We start from the raw sequence: 18,094 nt of genomic DNA on the forward strand, positions 1-18,094 counted from the left end.
CTCTGCCCTCTCTGCACCATAGTGCACAATCCATGCCCTCTGCGCTGTCTGTGCGCTCTCTGTACCCCAGTGTGCTCTTTATATCCTAGTGCGCGTTCCATGCCCTCTGCCCTCTCCTGCACTCTCTGCACCATAGTGCACACTCCATGCCCTCTGCGCTCTGTGCACCACAGTGTGCTCTTTATATCCTAGTGCGCGTTCCATGCCCTCTGCCCTCTTCTGCCCTCTCTGCACCATAGTGCACAGTCCATGCCCTCTGCGCTCTCTGTGCACCACAGTGTGCTCTTTATATCCTAGTGCGCGTTCCATGCCCTCTGCCCTCTCCTGCACTCTCTGCACCATAGTGCACACTCCATGCCCTCTGCGCTCTCTGCACCACAGTGTGCTCTTTATATCCTAGTGCGCGTTCCATGCCCTCTGCCCTCTCTGCACCATAGTGCACAATCCATGCCCTCTGCGCTGTCTGTGCGCTCTCTGTACCCCAGTGTGCTCTTTATATCCTAGTGCGCGTTCCATGCCCTCTGCCCTCTCCTGCACTCTCTGCACCATAGTGCACACTCCATGCCCTCTGCGCTCTGTGCACCACAGTGTGCTCTTTAAATCCTAGTGCGCGTTCCATGCCCTCTGCCCTCTTCTGCCCTCTCTGCATCATAGTGCACAATCCATGCCCTCTGCGCTGTCTGTGCGCTCTCTGCACCACAGTGTGCTCTTTATATCCTAGTGCGCGTTCCATGCTCTCTGCCCTCTCCTGCACTCTCTGCACCATAGTGCACAGTCCATGCCCTCTGCGCTCTCTGTGCGCTCTGTGCACCACAGTGTGCTCTTTATATCCTAGTGCGCGTTCCATGCCCTCTGCCCTCTCTGTACCATAGTGCACAATCCATGCCCTCTGCGCTCTGTGTGCGCTCTCTGCACCACAGTGTGCTCTTTATATCCTAGTGCGCATTCCATGCCCTCTGCCCTCTCTGCACCATAGTGCACAATCCATGCCCTCTGCGCTGTCTGTGCGCTCTCTGTACCCCAGTGTGCTCTTTATATCCTAGTGCGCGTTCCATGCCCTCTGCCCTCTCCTGCACTCTCTGCACCATAGTGCACACTCCATGCCCTCTGCGCTCTCTGCACCACAGTGTGCTCTTTATATCCTAGTGCGCGTTCCATGCCCTCTGCCCTCTCTGCACCATAGTGCACAATCCATGCCCTCTGCGCTGTCTGTGCGCTCTCTGTACCCCAGTGTGCTCTTTATATCCTAGTGAGCGTTCCATGCCCTCTGCCCTCTCCTGCACTCTCTGCACCATAGTGCACACTCCATGCCCTCTGCGCTCTCTGCACCACAGTGTGCTCTTTATATCCTAGTGCGCGTTCCATGCCCTCTGCCCTCTCCTGCACTCTCTGCACCATAGTGCACAATCCATGCCCTCTGCACTCTCTGTGCGCTCTCTGCACCTCAGTGTGCTCTTTATATCCTAGTGCGCGTTCCATGCCCTCTGCCCTCTTCTGCACTCTCTGCACCATAGTGCAGAGTCCATGCCCTCTGCGCTCTCTGTGCGCTCTGTGCACCACAGTGTGCTCTTTATATCCTAGTGCGCGTTCCATGCCCTCTGCCCTCTCTGCACCATAGTGCACAATCCATGCCCTCTGCGCTCTGTGTGCGCTCTCTGCACCACAGTGTGCTCTTTATATCCTAGTGCGCGTTCCATGCCCTCTGCCCTCTCTGCACCATAGTGCACAATCCATGCCCTCTGCGCTCTCTGTGCGCTCTCTGCACCTCAGTGTGCTCTTTATATCCTAGTGCGTGTTCCATGCCCTCTGCCCTCTCCTGCACTCTCTGCACCATAGTGCACAATCCATGCCCTCTGCACTCTCTGTGCGCTCTCTGCACCTCAGTGTGCTCTTTATATCCTAGTGCGCGTTCCATGCCCTCTGCCCTCTCCTGCACTCTCTGCACCATAGTGCACAATCCATGCCCTCTGCGCTCTGTGTGCGCTCTCTGCACCACAGTGTGTTCTTTATATCCTAGTGCGTGTTCCATGCCCTCTGCCCTCTCCTGCACTCTCTGCACCATAGTGCACAGTCCATGCCCTCTGCGCTCTCCGTGCACCACAGTGTGCTCTTTATATCCTAGTGCGCGTTCCATGCCCTCTGCCCTCTCCTGCACTCTCTGCACCATAGTGCACAATCCATGCCCTCTGCACTCTCTGTGCGCTCTCTGCACCTCAGTGTGCTCTTTATATCCTAGTGCGCGTTCCATGCCCTCTGCCCTCTCCTGCACTCTCTGCACCATAGTGCACAATCCATGCCCTCTGCACTCTCTGTGCGCTCTCTGCACCACAATGTGCTCTTTATATCCTAGTGCGCGTTCCATGCCCACTGTGCTCTCTGTGCGCTCTCTGCACCACAGTGTGCTCTTTATATCCTAGTGCATGTTCCATGCTCTCTGCACTCTCCTGCACTCTCTGCACCGTAGTGCACAATCCATGCCCTCTGCGCTTTCTGTGCGCTCTCTGCACCACAGTGTGCTCTTTATATCCTAGTGCGCGTTCCATGCCCTCTGCCCTCTCTGCACCATAGTGCACAATCCATGCCCTCTGCGCTGTCTGTGCGCTCTCTGTACCCCAGTGTGCTCTTTATATCCTAGTGCGCGTTCCATGCCCTCTGCCCTCTCCTGCACTCTCTGCACCATAGTGCACACTCCATGCCCTCTGCGCTCTCTGCACCACAGTGTGCTCTTTATATCCTAGTGCGCGTTCCATGCCCTCTGCCCTCTTCTGCACTCTCTGCACCATAGTGCACAGTCCATGCCCTCTGCGCTCTCTGTGCACCACAGTGTGCTCTTTATATCCTAGTGCGCGTTCCATGCCCTCTGCCCTCTCTGCACCATAGTGCACAATCCATGCCCTCTGCGCTCTCTGTGCGCTCTCTGCACCACAGTGTGCTCTTTATATCCTAGTGCGCGTTCCATGCCCTCTGCCCTCTCCTGCACTCTCTGCACCATAGTGCACAGTCCATGCCCTCTGCGCTCTCTGTGCGCTCTCCGTGCACCACAGTGTGCTCTTTATATCCTAGTGCGCGTTCCATGCCCACTGTGCTCTCTGTGCGCTCTCTGCACCACAGTGTGCTCTTTATATCCTAGTGCATGTTCCATGCTCTCTGCACTCTCCTGCACTCTCTGCACCGTAGTGCACAATCCATGCCCTCTGCGCTCTCTGTGCGCTCTCTGCACCACAGTGTGCTCTTTATATCCTAGTGCGCGTTCCATGCCCTCTGCCCTCTCTGCACCATAGTAAATACAATATACTTATATTCTATGTATCCTGATACACAATATACCAGTGTTCAGGCACACAATATACCTATATCCTGATCCTGGCACACAATATGCTTATATCACATACCCAAACACATAGTACACCTATATCCTGAGAAACAGCATACCTATATACTCATATCCTGACACACAGAATACTGCTATACTCATGTGCCATAACTTCACACAGACCATACCTATGTGCTGTACTTTGATACACAATATACATATATTTCATACTCAGACACACAATATATCTGTATAACCATATGCGTATATATAAAATACTTATGTACTAATATCCCACACCCTCGTACGCAGTATGGCTATGTCCAATACCCTGATACACAATATATCTTGTACCTTTTCACATAATATGACTATATACCTGCATCCAATATCCAGACACACTATATACCTTTATATCTGTGTCCTATACCCTGATAAACACTATACCTGTAACCTTCATCCAGACACACTATATACCTATATCCTTTACCATAACACACAATATATATCCTGTACCCTGACACAATATGTACCAGTATTGCATACCTTGACACGCACTATAGATATATCCTATAGCCTGACACCTGCATTTTGCATACCCTGATAATGCTGCTCTTTACTCTCCTGCCTATACTCTTTTCTCCCACGTCTGCTCCCTTGTTTCTCCTGCCTTCTTTTCTTTCTCTACCATCTGCCACCTTGTCTCGGTCACCTTAGCGTTTGCTGGCTGTGCTCCTCACTCCCTCATCTGCTCCCTTGTTTCTCTTGCTTGTTTTCTTGTCTCTTCTGCCTAATCTCTTGTTTTTCATGACTTTATTCTTGTATCTCCCACCTGTTCTCTTGCTTACTCTGCCTACTGTCTTGTCTCACATGCCTACCCCCCTCTGCGCCTGTCTCTTTTATATACCCCTTTGTTTCTCCCACATGCTCTCTTTTCTTCCACCTGCTTGTCTGCTTCTGCTCTCTGCTGCCTTATTTCTCCCACATGCTCTTTTGCTTCTGTCTCTTGCTTGTCTGTTTCTGCTGTCTGCCGCCTTGTTTCTCCCACCTGCGCTCATGTTTCTTCCACCTGCTTGTCTGGTTCTGCTGTCTTGTTTCTCCTACATGCTGTCCTGTTTCTTCCACCTGCTTGTCTGTTTCTGCTGTCTGCTGCCTTGTTTCTCCCACATGCTCTCTTGTTTCTTCCATCTGCTTGTCTGTTTCTGCTGCTTTGTTTCTCCCATGTGTTCTTTTGTTTCTGCCATCTGCTTGCCTGTTTCTGCTGCCTTGTTTCTCCCGCATGCTCTCTTGTTTCTTCAAACTGCTTGTCTGTTTCTGTCGCCTTGTTTCTCCCACATGTTCTTTTGTGTCTGCCACCTGCTTGTCTGTTTCTGCTGTCTTGTTTCTCCCACATGCTCCTTTTCTTCCACCTGCTTGTCTGTTTCTGCTGTCTGCTGCCTTGTTTCTCCCACATGCTCTTTTGTTTCTGCTACCTGCTTGTCTCTTTCTGTCGTCTATTGTCTTGTTTCTCCCACACGCTCTGTTTCTTCCACCTGCTTGTCTGTTTCTGCTCTCTGCTGCCTTGTTTCTCCCAGATGCTCTTTTGTTTCTTCCACCTGCTTGGCTGTTTCTGCTGTCTGTTGCCTTGTTTCTCTCACTTGCTCTCCTGTTTCTCCCACCTGCTTGCCTGTTTCTGCTGCCTTGTTTCTCCCACGTGCTCTCTTGTTTCTGCCACTTGCTTGTCGGTTTTTGCTCTCTGATGCCTTGTTTCTCTCATATGCACACGGGTCTCTCTCATCTGCTCCATGGCCCTCTTGTTTCTCTCTTCTGCAGGCACCATACACTTTAATAAGGTTATCGAGATTAACCCCTACCTTCTGGGCACCATGTCTGGGAGCGCCGCCGACTGCCAGTTCTGGGAGCGCGTACTGGCCAAGGAATGCAGGTAAGATTTGGAGCTAGTCTGGGCCATGGTCGCCTCTGACCGCAATAAAGTCTGCTAATTTATCCTTTCACGTGTGACTTCTAGAACTATTTCAGTCTGTGATCTTTTTGATCCCTCAAGTGCCCGTTACTGCTTCTAGCCTAAAGCTTCTATATGCATAAACCTGTCCCAAGCATTGTTTGTAATAAAGACCCTTGTACAATTGTAGAATACAAAAATGGAGAGCTACAAATGTCCCAGCAGAAGTGATATGATTTCCATTTAGATCAATTAGAAGTATTCAAATGTAGTGGTTAAAAAAGTCTAAAGTTACCTCTGACTGCAATTGACTACAATTTATCCCTTACACTGACCCCCTAACTTTATAGTCAATCACAGCCCAAACCTCAGAATTTACCCTAACCCTTACATAATTTATTAATCTAACCTTAATCCATTCCTTATCCTAAGCCTCAGGCTAACCCTGTTCGCACCGTAATTCTGAATCCTAGCCCTTCTCCAATCTTAACTCCATCACTGACTTTATCTCTAACCGTTATAATTAATACATAACTTAAAGCTCGCCCCTCACTCTGACACTTATATAAACCCTTATACAGTAATACCAGTGTATTCAAATATTTAAAGTTTTCATTTTTTCAAAATGTTCAAAAACTAGCAAAAAACATAAACATGCCATTAACAATTGTTTAAAAAAATCAAATTACCATTTTATAATTGTAAATATTAGTGTCCTACATGTATGCCTCAGTTTTTCTATAATGCTATTTTTATCACTATGTTTTTACTTCAAACCTTCAACATCTTTTCACCCTGGCCATTCACCCGTTTTTACACCTCCTGCCCGTGTCCTTTGACACCATAGAACTGCCCGATACTCCTGTAGCCCATGATCTCTGACCTTATTCAGTTTTCTAATATAACTTGTAGCCTATGAATTATTACTATACAATACCTGTTTTATCCCATGATCCCTGCCCCACCACCTGGTCTGATATCCCTTAAAGCAGAGCCGCTGACCACTGTGAGCTATCGAGTACCATCTCTAGCTCATGTCTTTAAGTTCTACAGAGCTATATAATGTTTTCAAGTCCTACAGAACTATCCAATGTCTTCAAATCCTACAGAACTAGCTGACGTCTTCAAGTCCTACAGAACTGTCTGAAGTCTTCAAGTTCTACAGAACTATCTAACGTATTCAAGTCCTACAGAACTGTCTGACGTCTTCAAGTCCTACAGAACTCTCTGACGTCTTCAAGTCCTACAGAACTGTCTTACGTCTTCAAGTTCTACAGAACTATCTGATATTTTCAAGTCTTACAGAACAATCTGACATCTCCAAGTCCTACAGAACTATCTGACGTCTTCAAGTCCTACAGACTTATCTGACATCTTTAAGCCCTACAGAATTATCTGATGTCTTCAAGACCTACAGAACTATCTGATATCTTCAAGTTCTACAGAACTAGCGGACGTCTTCAAGTCCTATATATCCTACAGAACTATGTAACGTCTTCAAGTCCTGCAGTACTATCTGACATCTTATAGTCCGACAGAACTCTCTAGCGTCTTCAAGTCCTACAGAACTATCTAACGTCTTCAAATCCTACAGAGCTATCTAACTTCTTTAAGTCCCCCAAAGCTATCTAACTCTTCAAGTCCTACAGAAATATCTGACATCTTCAAGTCACTGTCTGATATCTTCAAGTCCCTCAGAACTATCTGACATCTTTAAGTCTACAGAACTACCTGACGTCTTCAAGTCCTACAGAACTATCTGTGTCTTCAAGTCCTACAGAACTATCTGATGTGTTCAAGTCCTACATAACTATCTAACGTCTTCAAGTCCTACTGAACTATCTTTTGTCTTCAAGTCCTACAGGACTATCTGATGTGTTCAAATCCTACAGCACTATCTAACTTCTTCAAGTCCTACAGAAGTATCTAATGATTTCAAGTCCTACAGAACTATCTAACGTATTCAAGTCCTACATAAGTATCTAATGTCTTCAAGTCCTACAGAAGTATCTAATGTCTTCAAGTCCTACAGAACTATCTAACGTCTTCAAGTTCTACAGAAGTATATAAAGTCTTCAAGTCCTACAGAAGTATCTAATGTCATCAAGAACTATCTGATGTCTTCAAGTTCTACAGAACTATCTAATGTCTTTAAGTCCTACAGAACTATATAATGTCTTCAAGTCCTACAGAACTATCTAGCGTCTTCAAATCCTACAGAACTCTCTGACATCTTCAAGTCCTACAGAACTGTCTGACGTCTTCAAGTCCTACCGAACTATCTGATGTTTTCAAATCCTACAGAAATTTCTGACATCTTCAAGTCCTACAGACTTATCTGACATCTTTAAGTCCTAAAGAATTATCTGATATCTTCAATCCTACAGAACTAGCGGAAGTCTTCAACTCCTACAGAACTAGCGTACATCTTCAAGTCCTATAAGTCCTACAGAACTATGTAACGTCTTCATGTCCTGCAGCACTATCTGACATCTTAAAGTCCTACAGAACTATCTAACGTCTTCAAATCCTACAGAGCTATCTAACTTCTTCAAGTCCCCCAAAGCTATCTAACTCTTCAAGTCCTACAGAAATATCTGACATCTTCAAGTCCTACAGAACTATCTGACATCTTCAAGTCACTGTCTGATGCCTTCCAGTCCCTCAAAACTATCGGACATCTTTAAGTCTACAGAACTGTCTGACATCTTCAAGTCCTACATAATTATCTGTGTCTTCAAGTCCTACAGAACTATCCGATGTGTTCAAGTCCTACATAACTATCTAACGTCTTCAAGTCCTACGGAACTATCTTATGTCTTCAAGTCCTACAGGACTATCTGGTGTGTTTAAATCCTTCAGAACTATCTAACGTCTTCAAGTCCTACAGAAGTATCTAAGGTTTTCAAGTCCTACAGAGCTATCTAATGTATTCAAGTCCTACAGAAGTATCTAATGTCTTTAAGTCCTACAGAACTATCTAAAATCTTCAAGTCCTACAGAAGTATATAATGTCGTCAAGAACTCTCCGATGTCTTTAAGTTCTACAGAACTATCCAATGTCTTTAAGTGTTACAGAACTATTTAATGTCTTCAAGTCCTATAGAACTATCTGATGTGTTCAAGTCCTACAGATCCATCTGACGTCTTCAAGTACTACAGATCTATCTACTGTCTTCAAGCCTTACAGAACTATCTAAGACCTCATCCCCAAGACTTCGGAGCCCACTGAGTTGACCAGTATAATTTGTAACCCAATCATCTATGTCCTCACACATCTATCCACCATCTGTTACTACTCATGACCTCTGATCCCACAGAGCAGTCCAGTATATAGTCCAGCCCATGACCTCTGCCCCTAGAGAGTTCTTGATTACTCCCTTATACCCATATGTTATTTAACTATGACCCCATTTATTTGTCAATTACCTCTTCCAGTCCATGACCTCGGACCCCACTGAGATGTCAAATATTGTGTTTAGCCAATAAACCCTTGTTATAGAGAACTGCAAGAGCCTTCTATTGACCACAACTCCTGGCTGAGAGTACTGTCCAGTACCTCTTTGACCACAGATCTCTAGGCCTCTAGATAGGTTCAGTACTCCTCATCATATTACCTCTGACCTCCACAGAGATACCCAATAATGTTTGTACTCTGCACATTCTTGAGACCAAAAGAACTCACTCTTTGCCATCATTATCCTTACCCCACAGAACGGTGAGATATCTCCCATGAACTGCAGCCAATGATCTTTGAGTGCACTGAACTGATTACTTTAACATTCTGTTACCTCAGGTGCCACTGGCCAGCGCAGAGTGTCTTCACACTCATGACCTCCAATTCATTGAGTTGGCCAATACGTATGTTAGACCATAAACAAATCTGTCCAATACTGCTCCAGCCCATGCCCTCTGACCCCCTGGAACCTTCCACTGCCTGTTCCCGAACATGACCTCTGACCTTGGAGATCACTCCAGGAGCACCTGCAGCCTGTGACCTCAGACCCCATCGGGCGGTCCAGTGCGCCTTGTAACCCATATGATGTGAGCCCATGGAACCCTAACAGCTCTTCACTCCCAGGGTCTTTGACCCACAACCTCGTTGAGTGCCTCGTTCATTCTTTGGTAGAACAAATACATCTGTAGTCAGTTCAGTTACTCTCATAGGGGTACCGTAGTATAACATCCAGCGTACCACTGGGTCCAGCGCCATTAGAGATGGTGTGTGTTATTCAAACATCATAATACAGCATATGTTGTCCAGTACAGACTGTGCAAGGTGCAGAAGGATCTCAGTGCAGCCTGAAAGCATCGTACTTGTGACTCGAGGGTAAATGACAGTGCTGAGGGTATACCGACGTTTCGACCATAGTGGAATTCAGCCACGGATCTCTTCAGGACAACACTGTCAGTCTATTAACCTCGGTCAAGGACAATGTTCTTCGATCTTGAGTAACAAAATAGCCAACCCCGTCTACAAACATGGGCCCCTGGCACTGTAGATACATTGTATCCGAAATTGCTCCACCATGGTTTGCGCACACAAACGTCAACTTACTCTTAGGCTATCATTTACACTCACATCAAAACTATGAAGTTTTCAAATTTACTTTGAATAAACATTGGTGTAGAGCAGTGGTTCTTAAACTTTTGATTGCTGTGAACCCCCACTCAATCATTACAGGAACCTCGGGACCACCACTGGGTAATCACTAGAAGATGGGGACCCCAGCCTAAGCAGTTTTGATAATTTGAACCGAAGAACAATACAGAAACAAGCATTCATCAAAGAAATATACAAATGTTGAAATATTTTATTTATATCACAAACCAATATAAACAAATCAAAATTTTAATGGAAAGGTTGAACTTTTCTAAATTCAATCGAGGCTACTCATCGACCGTACAATATTCTGTTTGATGAGCTTTCATATCTCCCATAAATCAGTCTGAAGACACTAACTTAATTTTTACCCCTCAGGTTCGAATTCCTTCACATTTAAAGAATGTTTACAAATTTTGAAGCAAACATTTTGCTTTTTTATTTATGTACGGTTTATTCATCTCTTAATATCATTTTAATATTCTAAGCAGTTGCGGACCCCCTGACTAGGCTTCGCACACCCCAGGGGTCCCCGAACCACAGGTTAATAACTAATGGTGTAGAGCATCCCGAGACGCTGAGTTGGCATATATGTATGTATATAAAGATATATCAGGCACTGAGGACCGTATGTACCTCGCTTCATCTGCAGTAGGCTGTAACATCTGCCTTGTTACTGGCTGTTTCTGCCACTCCACCCTGACCGGTTGTTTCTTCTCTCCTGTCTCAGGCTGTACCGACTGCGGAACAAGGAGAGGATCTCGGTCTCCGCCGCCTCCAAGCTGCTGTCCAACATGATGTGTGAATACCGGGGCATGGGGCTGTCCATGGGCAGCATGGTCTGCGGCTGGGACAAAAAGGTGGGTGGTGGATCAGCCCCACTGTCCATCAATCAGTCGATCAATCAGTAGATTTGTAGAGCGCTTCTTGTCACCCGTGAGGGTATCCAGGCACTGGACAAACACAGGGATACTCCAGGCAGAGACCCCATGAAGAGCGTAACTGCAGGCTTGTGAGGAAAGTTTAAATAACACCCAGCCCAGTTTTATTTATGCTGAATGTCTTGGAATCTGGCTTTACACACAGCACCTAAATGAAAATGAAGTATGAGTTTCTTGGGACTGCATTATTTAGTTTGTAATCAGTCTATTTTTTTATTTTTTCACCAACACCTCAGTGCACTCTGGGTAATTTTCCATAAGGAAGATGGCTGACAGTAGTGGGAGACCTTTGCTTTGAGTTCGGGGGCAGTGCGTGGGTACTGGACGGTGTCTGTGGGGGTACTGCTGTTTACCGCCGGTGTCCTTGGGCCTCAGGTGGACTTACCCTCCTTTTGGAAAACCAAGTTACTGCCTTTTTGAACCACATGCTCCAAAGTCCCCAGAGGTGCGCACACTAGGCTTACTCTAGGGGGTAGTAGTGGGGTTAATACAGGCGTACTCTGTAACACCAGTGATTACAAAATACACTCAGAGCTCAGTAGGAACTATTTATTTGCTAAAGAACAGGCATTGTATTTACCTCTAGGAAAGTGGAGCAGGTAATATTTGTGATAGCACGGAACGTCAGAATCTTCTTACACCCTTCTGAGAAACACAAGTTCTTTCGTGTTAAGGTTCTGTTTTAATATAAACAAGAGTTGTCCCTGTGGCCAGTGCTCTCCTCTGAAGAAAGGTTTGAGAGAGTCTTGGCTCGGACCAGGAATGGGAACAGAGACTGATCACAGATATTCAGGAAGTTTTGAGTTCCCCTCTTAGCAGTGGCACACAAGAAGCTCCTACCATGCTCGGCCCACCGCCTTCTTATGACGGGTCCGCCAGCTGGGTGTCGACCACTCATATGGCCCGAGGACCTGAGGTCTGTTCCAGTGCCGGGCGAAATCCCTCTGCCCCCTTTATTCGTTAAGAGATTGGAGATATGGTTCTTTCTAACCTCGTGGATGATACTCCTGAACTACTAATGGAAGTTTCTCCAACCTTTGGTGGAAGATGAAAGAGGAATGAGGTGGAATCAAGACTGCTCGGCCTTGGGATCCAGCAACCACAGCATCAGTATTGAAAACACAGCAGCGGACCTTTGTGTGGCAAACGTCCATGGTACACTGACGTACAGGAAGGCAGGCCCATAGAATATGTAGGGCGCACTCAGTGCCACTTCTGCAGCTCAGTGACGAAGGAGTCAGGCGTGAAGTTCCAAGCTGCCGTGGTCTTCACGGACACTCCTTTTGAGGGGAGCGGTCTGCATGTTGGGCATGTTACAAACAAAGCGGCTTATTTATGAGAGGCTTGCGCCAGAGGAGCAGCACTTTTCTTGACGCTTCGGCAGCGCAAGCCTCCCACCCATATCTTTGAGGCGACGCACAGCCACTTTGCTTGGGTTTTATGGCCTCCTACATATGGAGTGAAGCAAGGCAGCACCAGTTGCCGTGTTGCCTTACTGTGCGTTAGGGAAGCACTCCATGGGCGTTGCAGTGGGTTTTCCCACGCAACACCCATGGTTTTTTACGCTGTCCCAGATTTACAAGACCTTGTAAACCTGGGGATGCGCCAAAACCTTACGCCTCCCAGAGCATGCTTAACAAGGAGAAATAATTGTATTTCTCCTTATTTTTCGTCTTTCCATGTGTACTGCATTTTGCAGCACACATAGAAAGAGGGAAACGCCTCTCTGAATTGTTTTTGTGCAGGAAGGTGCCCCTTCCTGCACAAAAACAATCCTGCATGCACCCTGGTGCAAGGGTGCCTGCGTTGGCGCTAAGCTGGCGAAATGGAGCCAGCAGAGGGGGAAAGGACAGGAATACACTGTATCTCATAAATACGGTTCACTCCTGCCTTTCACATTGGCATAGGGCAGAACAGCAAGAAGACTTGGGCACTGCCCTACGCCAATTCCCCATCAGTATAGGTCATAGTGCCTCAAGAATGGTTTGTGAGAGATCTACATGGGCGTCCGGCCAAACCTGAATAATACCAGTGGGTGGCACTCACCTGTACATATGCCTCTCGGGGTACTCCTGAGGTCATCTCATCTTGGCATGTGCCATCCCCTGAAGAAGTTATCACAGCTGCTGCCACTGGTAGCTTTCCAGTGGTACTGAATAATAAAAATGTGTCTTTAGCTAAAGCAAATTCCATGACCATTAATCGTCTCAGACCCACAGGCCTCCTGCATGTCTCATTGCCCTGCCCTGGGGAGCGAATTCGTTCAGGGGACCATTGGTGGTCCCATAACCTGTTCATCTCATTCACCTTGTGCCTGGGGCTCCACCCTCCCACTGACACCCACCTCTCTCCTTTCACCACTGGGCTGGCACTGACATATGTCTCTCTTCCTTCCTAGGGCCCCTGGGCTCCTACGCTCAGGTTGTATCCTGGCACTGACACACGTCACTCTTCCTTCCTGGGCCCCGAGCCCCACACTCAGGTTCTATCCTGGCACTGACACGCGTCTCTCTTCCTTCCTAGGGCCCCAGGCCCCCATGCTCAGGTTTTATCCTCACACTGACACGTGTCCCTATTCCTTCTTAGGGCCCCAGGCCCCCATGCTCAGGTTCTATCCTGGCACCGACACACGTCACTCTTCCTTCCTGGGCCCCGGGCCCCACACTCAGGTTCTATCCTGGCACTGACACACGTCTCTCTTCCTTCCTAGGGCCCCAGGCCCCCACGCTCAGGTTTTATCCTGACACTGACACGTGTCTCTCTTCCTTCTTAGGGCCCGGGCCCCCACGCTCAGGTTCTATCCTGGCACTGACACGCGTCTCTTTTCCTTCCTAGGGCCCGGGCCCCTATTCTGGCACTGACACACATCTCTCTTCCTTCCTAGGGCCCCAGGCCCCAAGCTCAGGTTCTATCCTGGCACTGACACACGTCTCTCTTCCTTCCTAGGGCCCCGGGCCCCCAAGCTCAGGTTCTGTCCTGGCACTGACACACGTCTCTCTTCCTTCCTAGGGTCCCGGGCCCCCACGCTCAGGTTCTGTCCTGGCACTGACACACATCTCTCTTCCTTCCTAGGGCCCCAGGCCCCCACGCTCAGGTTCTATCCTGGAACTGACACATGTCTCTCTTCCTTCCTAGGGCCCCTGGCCACCATGCTATGGTTCTATCCTGGCACTGAAAAACATCTCTCTTCCTTCCTAGGGCCCCGGGCCCCCACGCTCAGGTTCTATCCTGGTACTGACACACGTCTCTCTTCCTTCCTAGGCCCCGGGCCCCCACACTCAGGTTCTATCCTGGCACTGACATCTGTCTCCTTCCTTCCTAGGGCCCCGGGACCCCACGCTCAGGTTCTATCCTGGCACTGACACACATCTCTCTTCCTTCCTAGGGCCCGGGCTCCCACGCTATGGTTCTATCCTGGAACTGACACACGTCTCTCTTCCTTCCTAGGGCCCGGGCCCCTATTCTGGCACTGACACACGTCTTGCTTCCTTCTTAGGACCCCGGGCCCCCACGCTCAGGTTCTGTCCTGGCACTGACACCCCTCTCTCTTCCTTCTTAGGGGCCTGGGCCCCCACGATCAGGTTCTATCCTGGCACTGACACACATCTCTCTTCCTTCCTAGGGCCCTGGGCCCCCACGCTCAGGTTCTATCCTGGAACTGACACATGTCTCTCTTCCTTCCTAGGGCCCTGGGCCCCCACGCTCAGGTTCTATCCTGGCACTGACACACGTCTCTCTTCCTTCCTAGGGCCCCTGGCCACCATGCTATGGTTCTATCCTGGCACTGACACACATCTCTCTTCCTTCCTAGGGCCCCGGGCCACCATGCTATGGTTCTATCCTGGCACTGAAAAACATCTCTCTTCCTTCCTAGGGCCCCGGGCCCCCACGCTCAGGTTCTATCCTGGTACTGACACATGTCTCTCTTCCTTCCTAGGCCCCGGGCCCCCACACTCAGGTTCTATCCTGGCACTGACACACGTCTCTCTTCCTTCCTAGTGCCCCAGGCCCCCATGCTCAGCTTCTATCCTGACACTGACACGCGTCTCTCTTCCTTCTTAGGGCCCCAGGCCCCACGCTCAGGTTCTATCCTGGTACAGACACGTGTCTCTCTTCCTTCCTAGGCCCCGGGCCCCCACACTCAGGTTCTATCCTGGCACTGACACACGTCTCTCTTCCTTCCTAGTGCCCCAGGCCCCCATGCTCAGCTTCTATCCTGACACTGACACGCGTCTCTCTTCCTTCTTAGGGCCCCAGGCCCCACGCTCAGGTTCTATCCTGGTACAGAAACGTGTCTCTCTTCCTTCCTAGGCCCCGGGCCCCCACACTCAGGTTCTATCCTGGCACTGACACACGTCTCTCTTCCTTCCTAGTGCCCCAGGCCCCCATGCTCAGCTTCTATCCTGACACTGACACGCGTCTCTCTTCCTTCTTAGGGCCCCAGGCCCCACGCTCAGGTTCTATCCTGGTACAGACACGTCTCTCTTCCTTCCTAGGCCCTGGGCCCCCACGATCAGGTTCTAACCTGGCACTGACACGCCTCTTTCTTCCTTCTTAGGGGCCTGGGCCCCCACGATCAGGTTGTATCCTGGCACTGACACGTGTCTCTCTTCCTTCTTAGGGACCTGGGCCCCCCACGATCAGGTTCTATCCTGGCACTGACACGTGTCTCTCTTCCTTCCTAGGGCCCCGGGCTTTACTACGTGGATGACAATGGGACGCGTCTTGCTGGACCGCTGTTCTCCACTGGCTCTGGGAATAGCTACGCCTACGGGGTTCTGGACAGCGGCTACCGATATGACCTTACAGTGGAGGAGGCTTACGACCTGGGCCAGCGAGCCATCTGCCATGCCACGCACCGTGACGCCTACTCCGGCGGCTACGTTAACAGTGAGTTACATAGAACGGCTGCCACTGACGCTGTGTGACCTTGGGTCCCTGTGTGCTGGGAGGGTGTTCGACCAGAATATTGACTCAAGAATATGGTTGGTCGTTAATACTGTTGCCAAAATATTGTGAGAACTAGAATATCATAGGACATACCATCACGGGTTATAGTATTTTTTATCATTTGTGCGGGGAATAAGGTTTTTTGGGCTGTAGGGATAGGTAGTGATATGAGGTAAAAGATTTTTAGGGTTATTTTTGGGTCAGGAATTTTTTAAGTCTCCGATGTAGATATTGAATTTTGATTGCTAAGGTAATTTTTAGGATTCAGTGAAGATGTTAATATGGTAAGTGACTGTTAAGGTTCAGAGATGGTAGTGATTTTGGGGTGTTAGGTAAATATTTATATTTCAGAACTGGGCAGTAGTAGGGTGCAAGGGATTTTTTAGGGTTCAAGAGTGGGTCGTAATTCGGGTGCTAAGAGTTCTTTTAGGGTTAAGGTATGGGGTATGTGCTCATAGTTAAGGGGAATTTACAAGGGTTTTGGCTTGACAAATGAACACAATGAAACATTTACAAAATAATTGAATAACAAAAATAAAAAATTTAAAAGTTTATAAAAGAGGGTTGTAAATAGTTTTAAATTGTATTTAAATAACTACTTAAAAAAATAAGTTCAATAGAATGTAATATTAATATATATGAAATTCATACTGTAAATATAATGTAAAAATAGTGTATTTTTCAAAAAAAAGTTACTCAATTTTTTTAAAGTTATTATAAATGTAAATATTTTTTACTATATATTCTAATCAATGTGATATTTTGTCCAAGATATGTTTATAGTAGATATTTTAGTCCTTCAGTATGTAGAGTCAATGTAATTTGTTTTCGTCCTTGATATTTTTTTCCACAATATTTTTATTGTTGATATTATGTCATACAGTCAGTGGGAAGTGTGAGGGTTACAAACCCTTTTCTAACCCACACACGGTGGCACCCTCCATCACATGAGCATGCCTCACAAGTTACTTGGAATCTATTGGAAAGTCTCTTTTATAACATGCACCAATTTCTTAGCCATGGCCTATGAAGGGGCTCATCTCCAACACAGGATAACACTTTCTGGTCGGACTCCAGTCTCTCCTTCATGTCCTGAAAAGGGCTCATCTAAGACATGCCGTATCTCCCTCTGATGGAAGACCGCAGCTCTCCCAAGAGGTGTAGATGAGGAGAGCTCACATAAATCGAACACATGGGGCCTGATTTCGATCTTGGCGGATGGATTACTCTGTCGCAAACGTGATGGTTATTCCATCCTCATATGAGAACCTTATTGGTTATGATAGAATCGTAATATGGTGGACAAGATATTTGTCATGTTTGTGACACAGTAACCGAGTCTGCCAAGATCAAAATCAGCCGCCGGTAGTTTCTCTGCTCAGATGTCTGTCTCGGCACCAAGGTCTAGTGGGGTCCTATATTACACGTGTACAAGGCCCATCTGATCTTAGAACGCGCTGTCACCGTGTGTCCTTGTATGGCTCCTCATTTCCCTTGGATAAGTTCCCTATAATCTCCTGATGGCTCCTCTGTTACTGATATCTAAGCTGTCTCTTGTAACAAAGCCCACTTTTGCCTCTTGGTGTCTGACAGATCCTGTATACTCAATGCCCCTGTGATCGCAGAGTCCACTCTTTCCTCGTGTCCTGGAAGATGACATAGGAGGGTTCATCTGTAATCCAGGGCAAGCCCCCCTCTGATCTCTGAGCCTGCTCCTACCTTGGAGAACTCCCTTTGTACCCGGGTACAAGGTCCCCCCTGATCGTAGCCCACTCTCCTGGACTTGACAGGCTCCTCTGTTACCGTGCTTAACCTCTCTTGCGTCTTTCCGTTCGCAGTGTACCACATGAAGGAAGACGGCTGGATTAAAGTCTGCAGGGAAGACGTCAGTGAACTTATGCACCACTACCAATCGGAGAAACAATAGATGGGAAGGAGTCGCCAGCTTCATCCCTCTTCAAAGCCCGGATCCAGGGGAACGAGGGATATGTCCATCGGATATGTCCAGCCGCCTTTCCCTCCGTTCTCCGAATGCTGATCCATAAAGCAAATGAAATGCTTCCTAGTTTTACTTACTGCAAAATATCAATAAAGTTTATTCAAACCTCCCCATCTGTCACTGGTGATGACTATCTGTTTGCAATGTTTTGCATGAATTTTACGGTGCGCTACAATGCTTAGTCTTGGGAGTTGATTGAGAAGCATTGGCACAACCCAAGTGAATACCAACGTTGGCAGAGCCGGTGTATTATCTAAAGCCCCCTACAGTTCCTTAACCACCTCTTCTCACTCAGGAAGACCTGATCAGTTTCTTCTCAGCAGTATCTGGAGGACTTGTAAATGGG

The 18,094-nt window shown here is 47.7% G+C and overlaps 1 protein-coding gene across 1 annotated transcript in view; it reads left to right on the top strand.

Moving 5' to 3' along the window:
* PSMB8 (proteasome 20S subunit beta 8) overlaps window positions 1–17,857 on the top strand; it is a 70,348-nt gene extending 52,491 nt beyond the window's left edge. Inside the window, exons 3-6 of the mRNA XM_069241927.1 lie at window positions 5,126–5,237; window positions 10,589–10,718; window positions 15,485–15,689; window positions 17,588–17,857. Of these exons, the coding sequence (XP_069098028.1) occupies window positions 5,126–5,237; window positions 10,589–10,718; window positions 15,485–15,689; window positions 17,588–17,676 (536 nt within the window). The 3' untranslated portion in view covers window positions 17,677–17,857. The remainder of the gene's footprint in view (window positions 1–5,125; window positions 5,238–10,588; window positions 10,719–15,484; window positions 15,690–17,587) is intronic.
* The last annotated feature ends 237 nt before the right edge of the window (window positions 17,858–18,094 follow it).

Source organism: Pleurodeles waltl, chromosome 6, assembly GCF_031143425.1.
Source record: "Pleurodeles waltl isolate 20211129_DDA chromosome 6, aPleWal1.hap1.20221129, whole genome shotgun sequence".
NCBI classification, from domain to species: Eukaryota; Metazoa; Chordata; class Amphibia; order Caudata; family Salamandridae; genus Pleurodeles; species Pleurodeles waltl.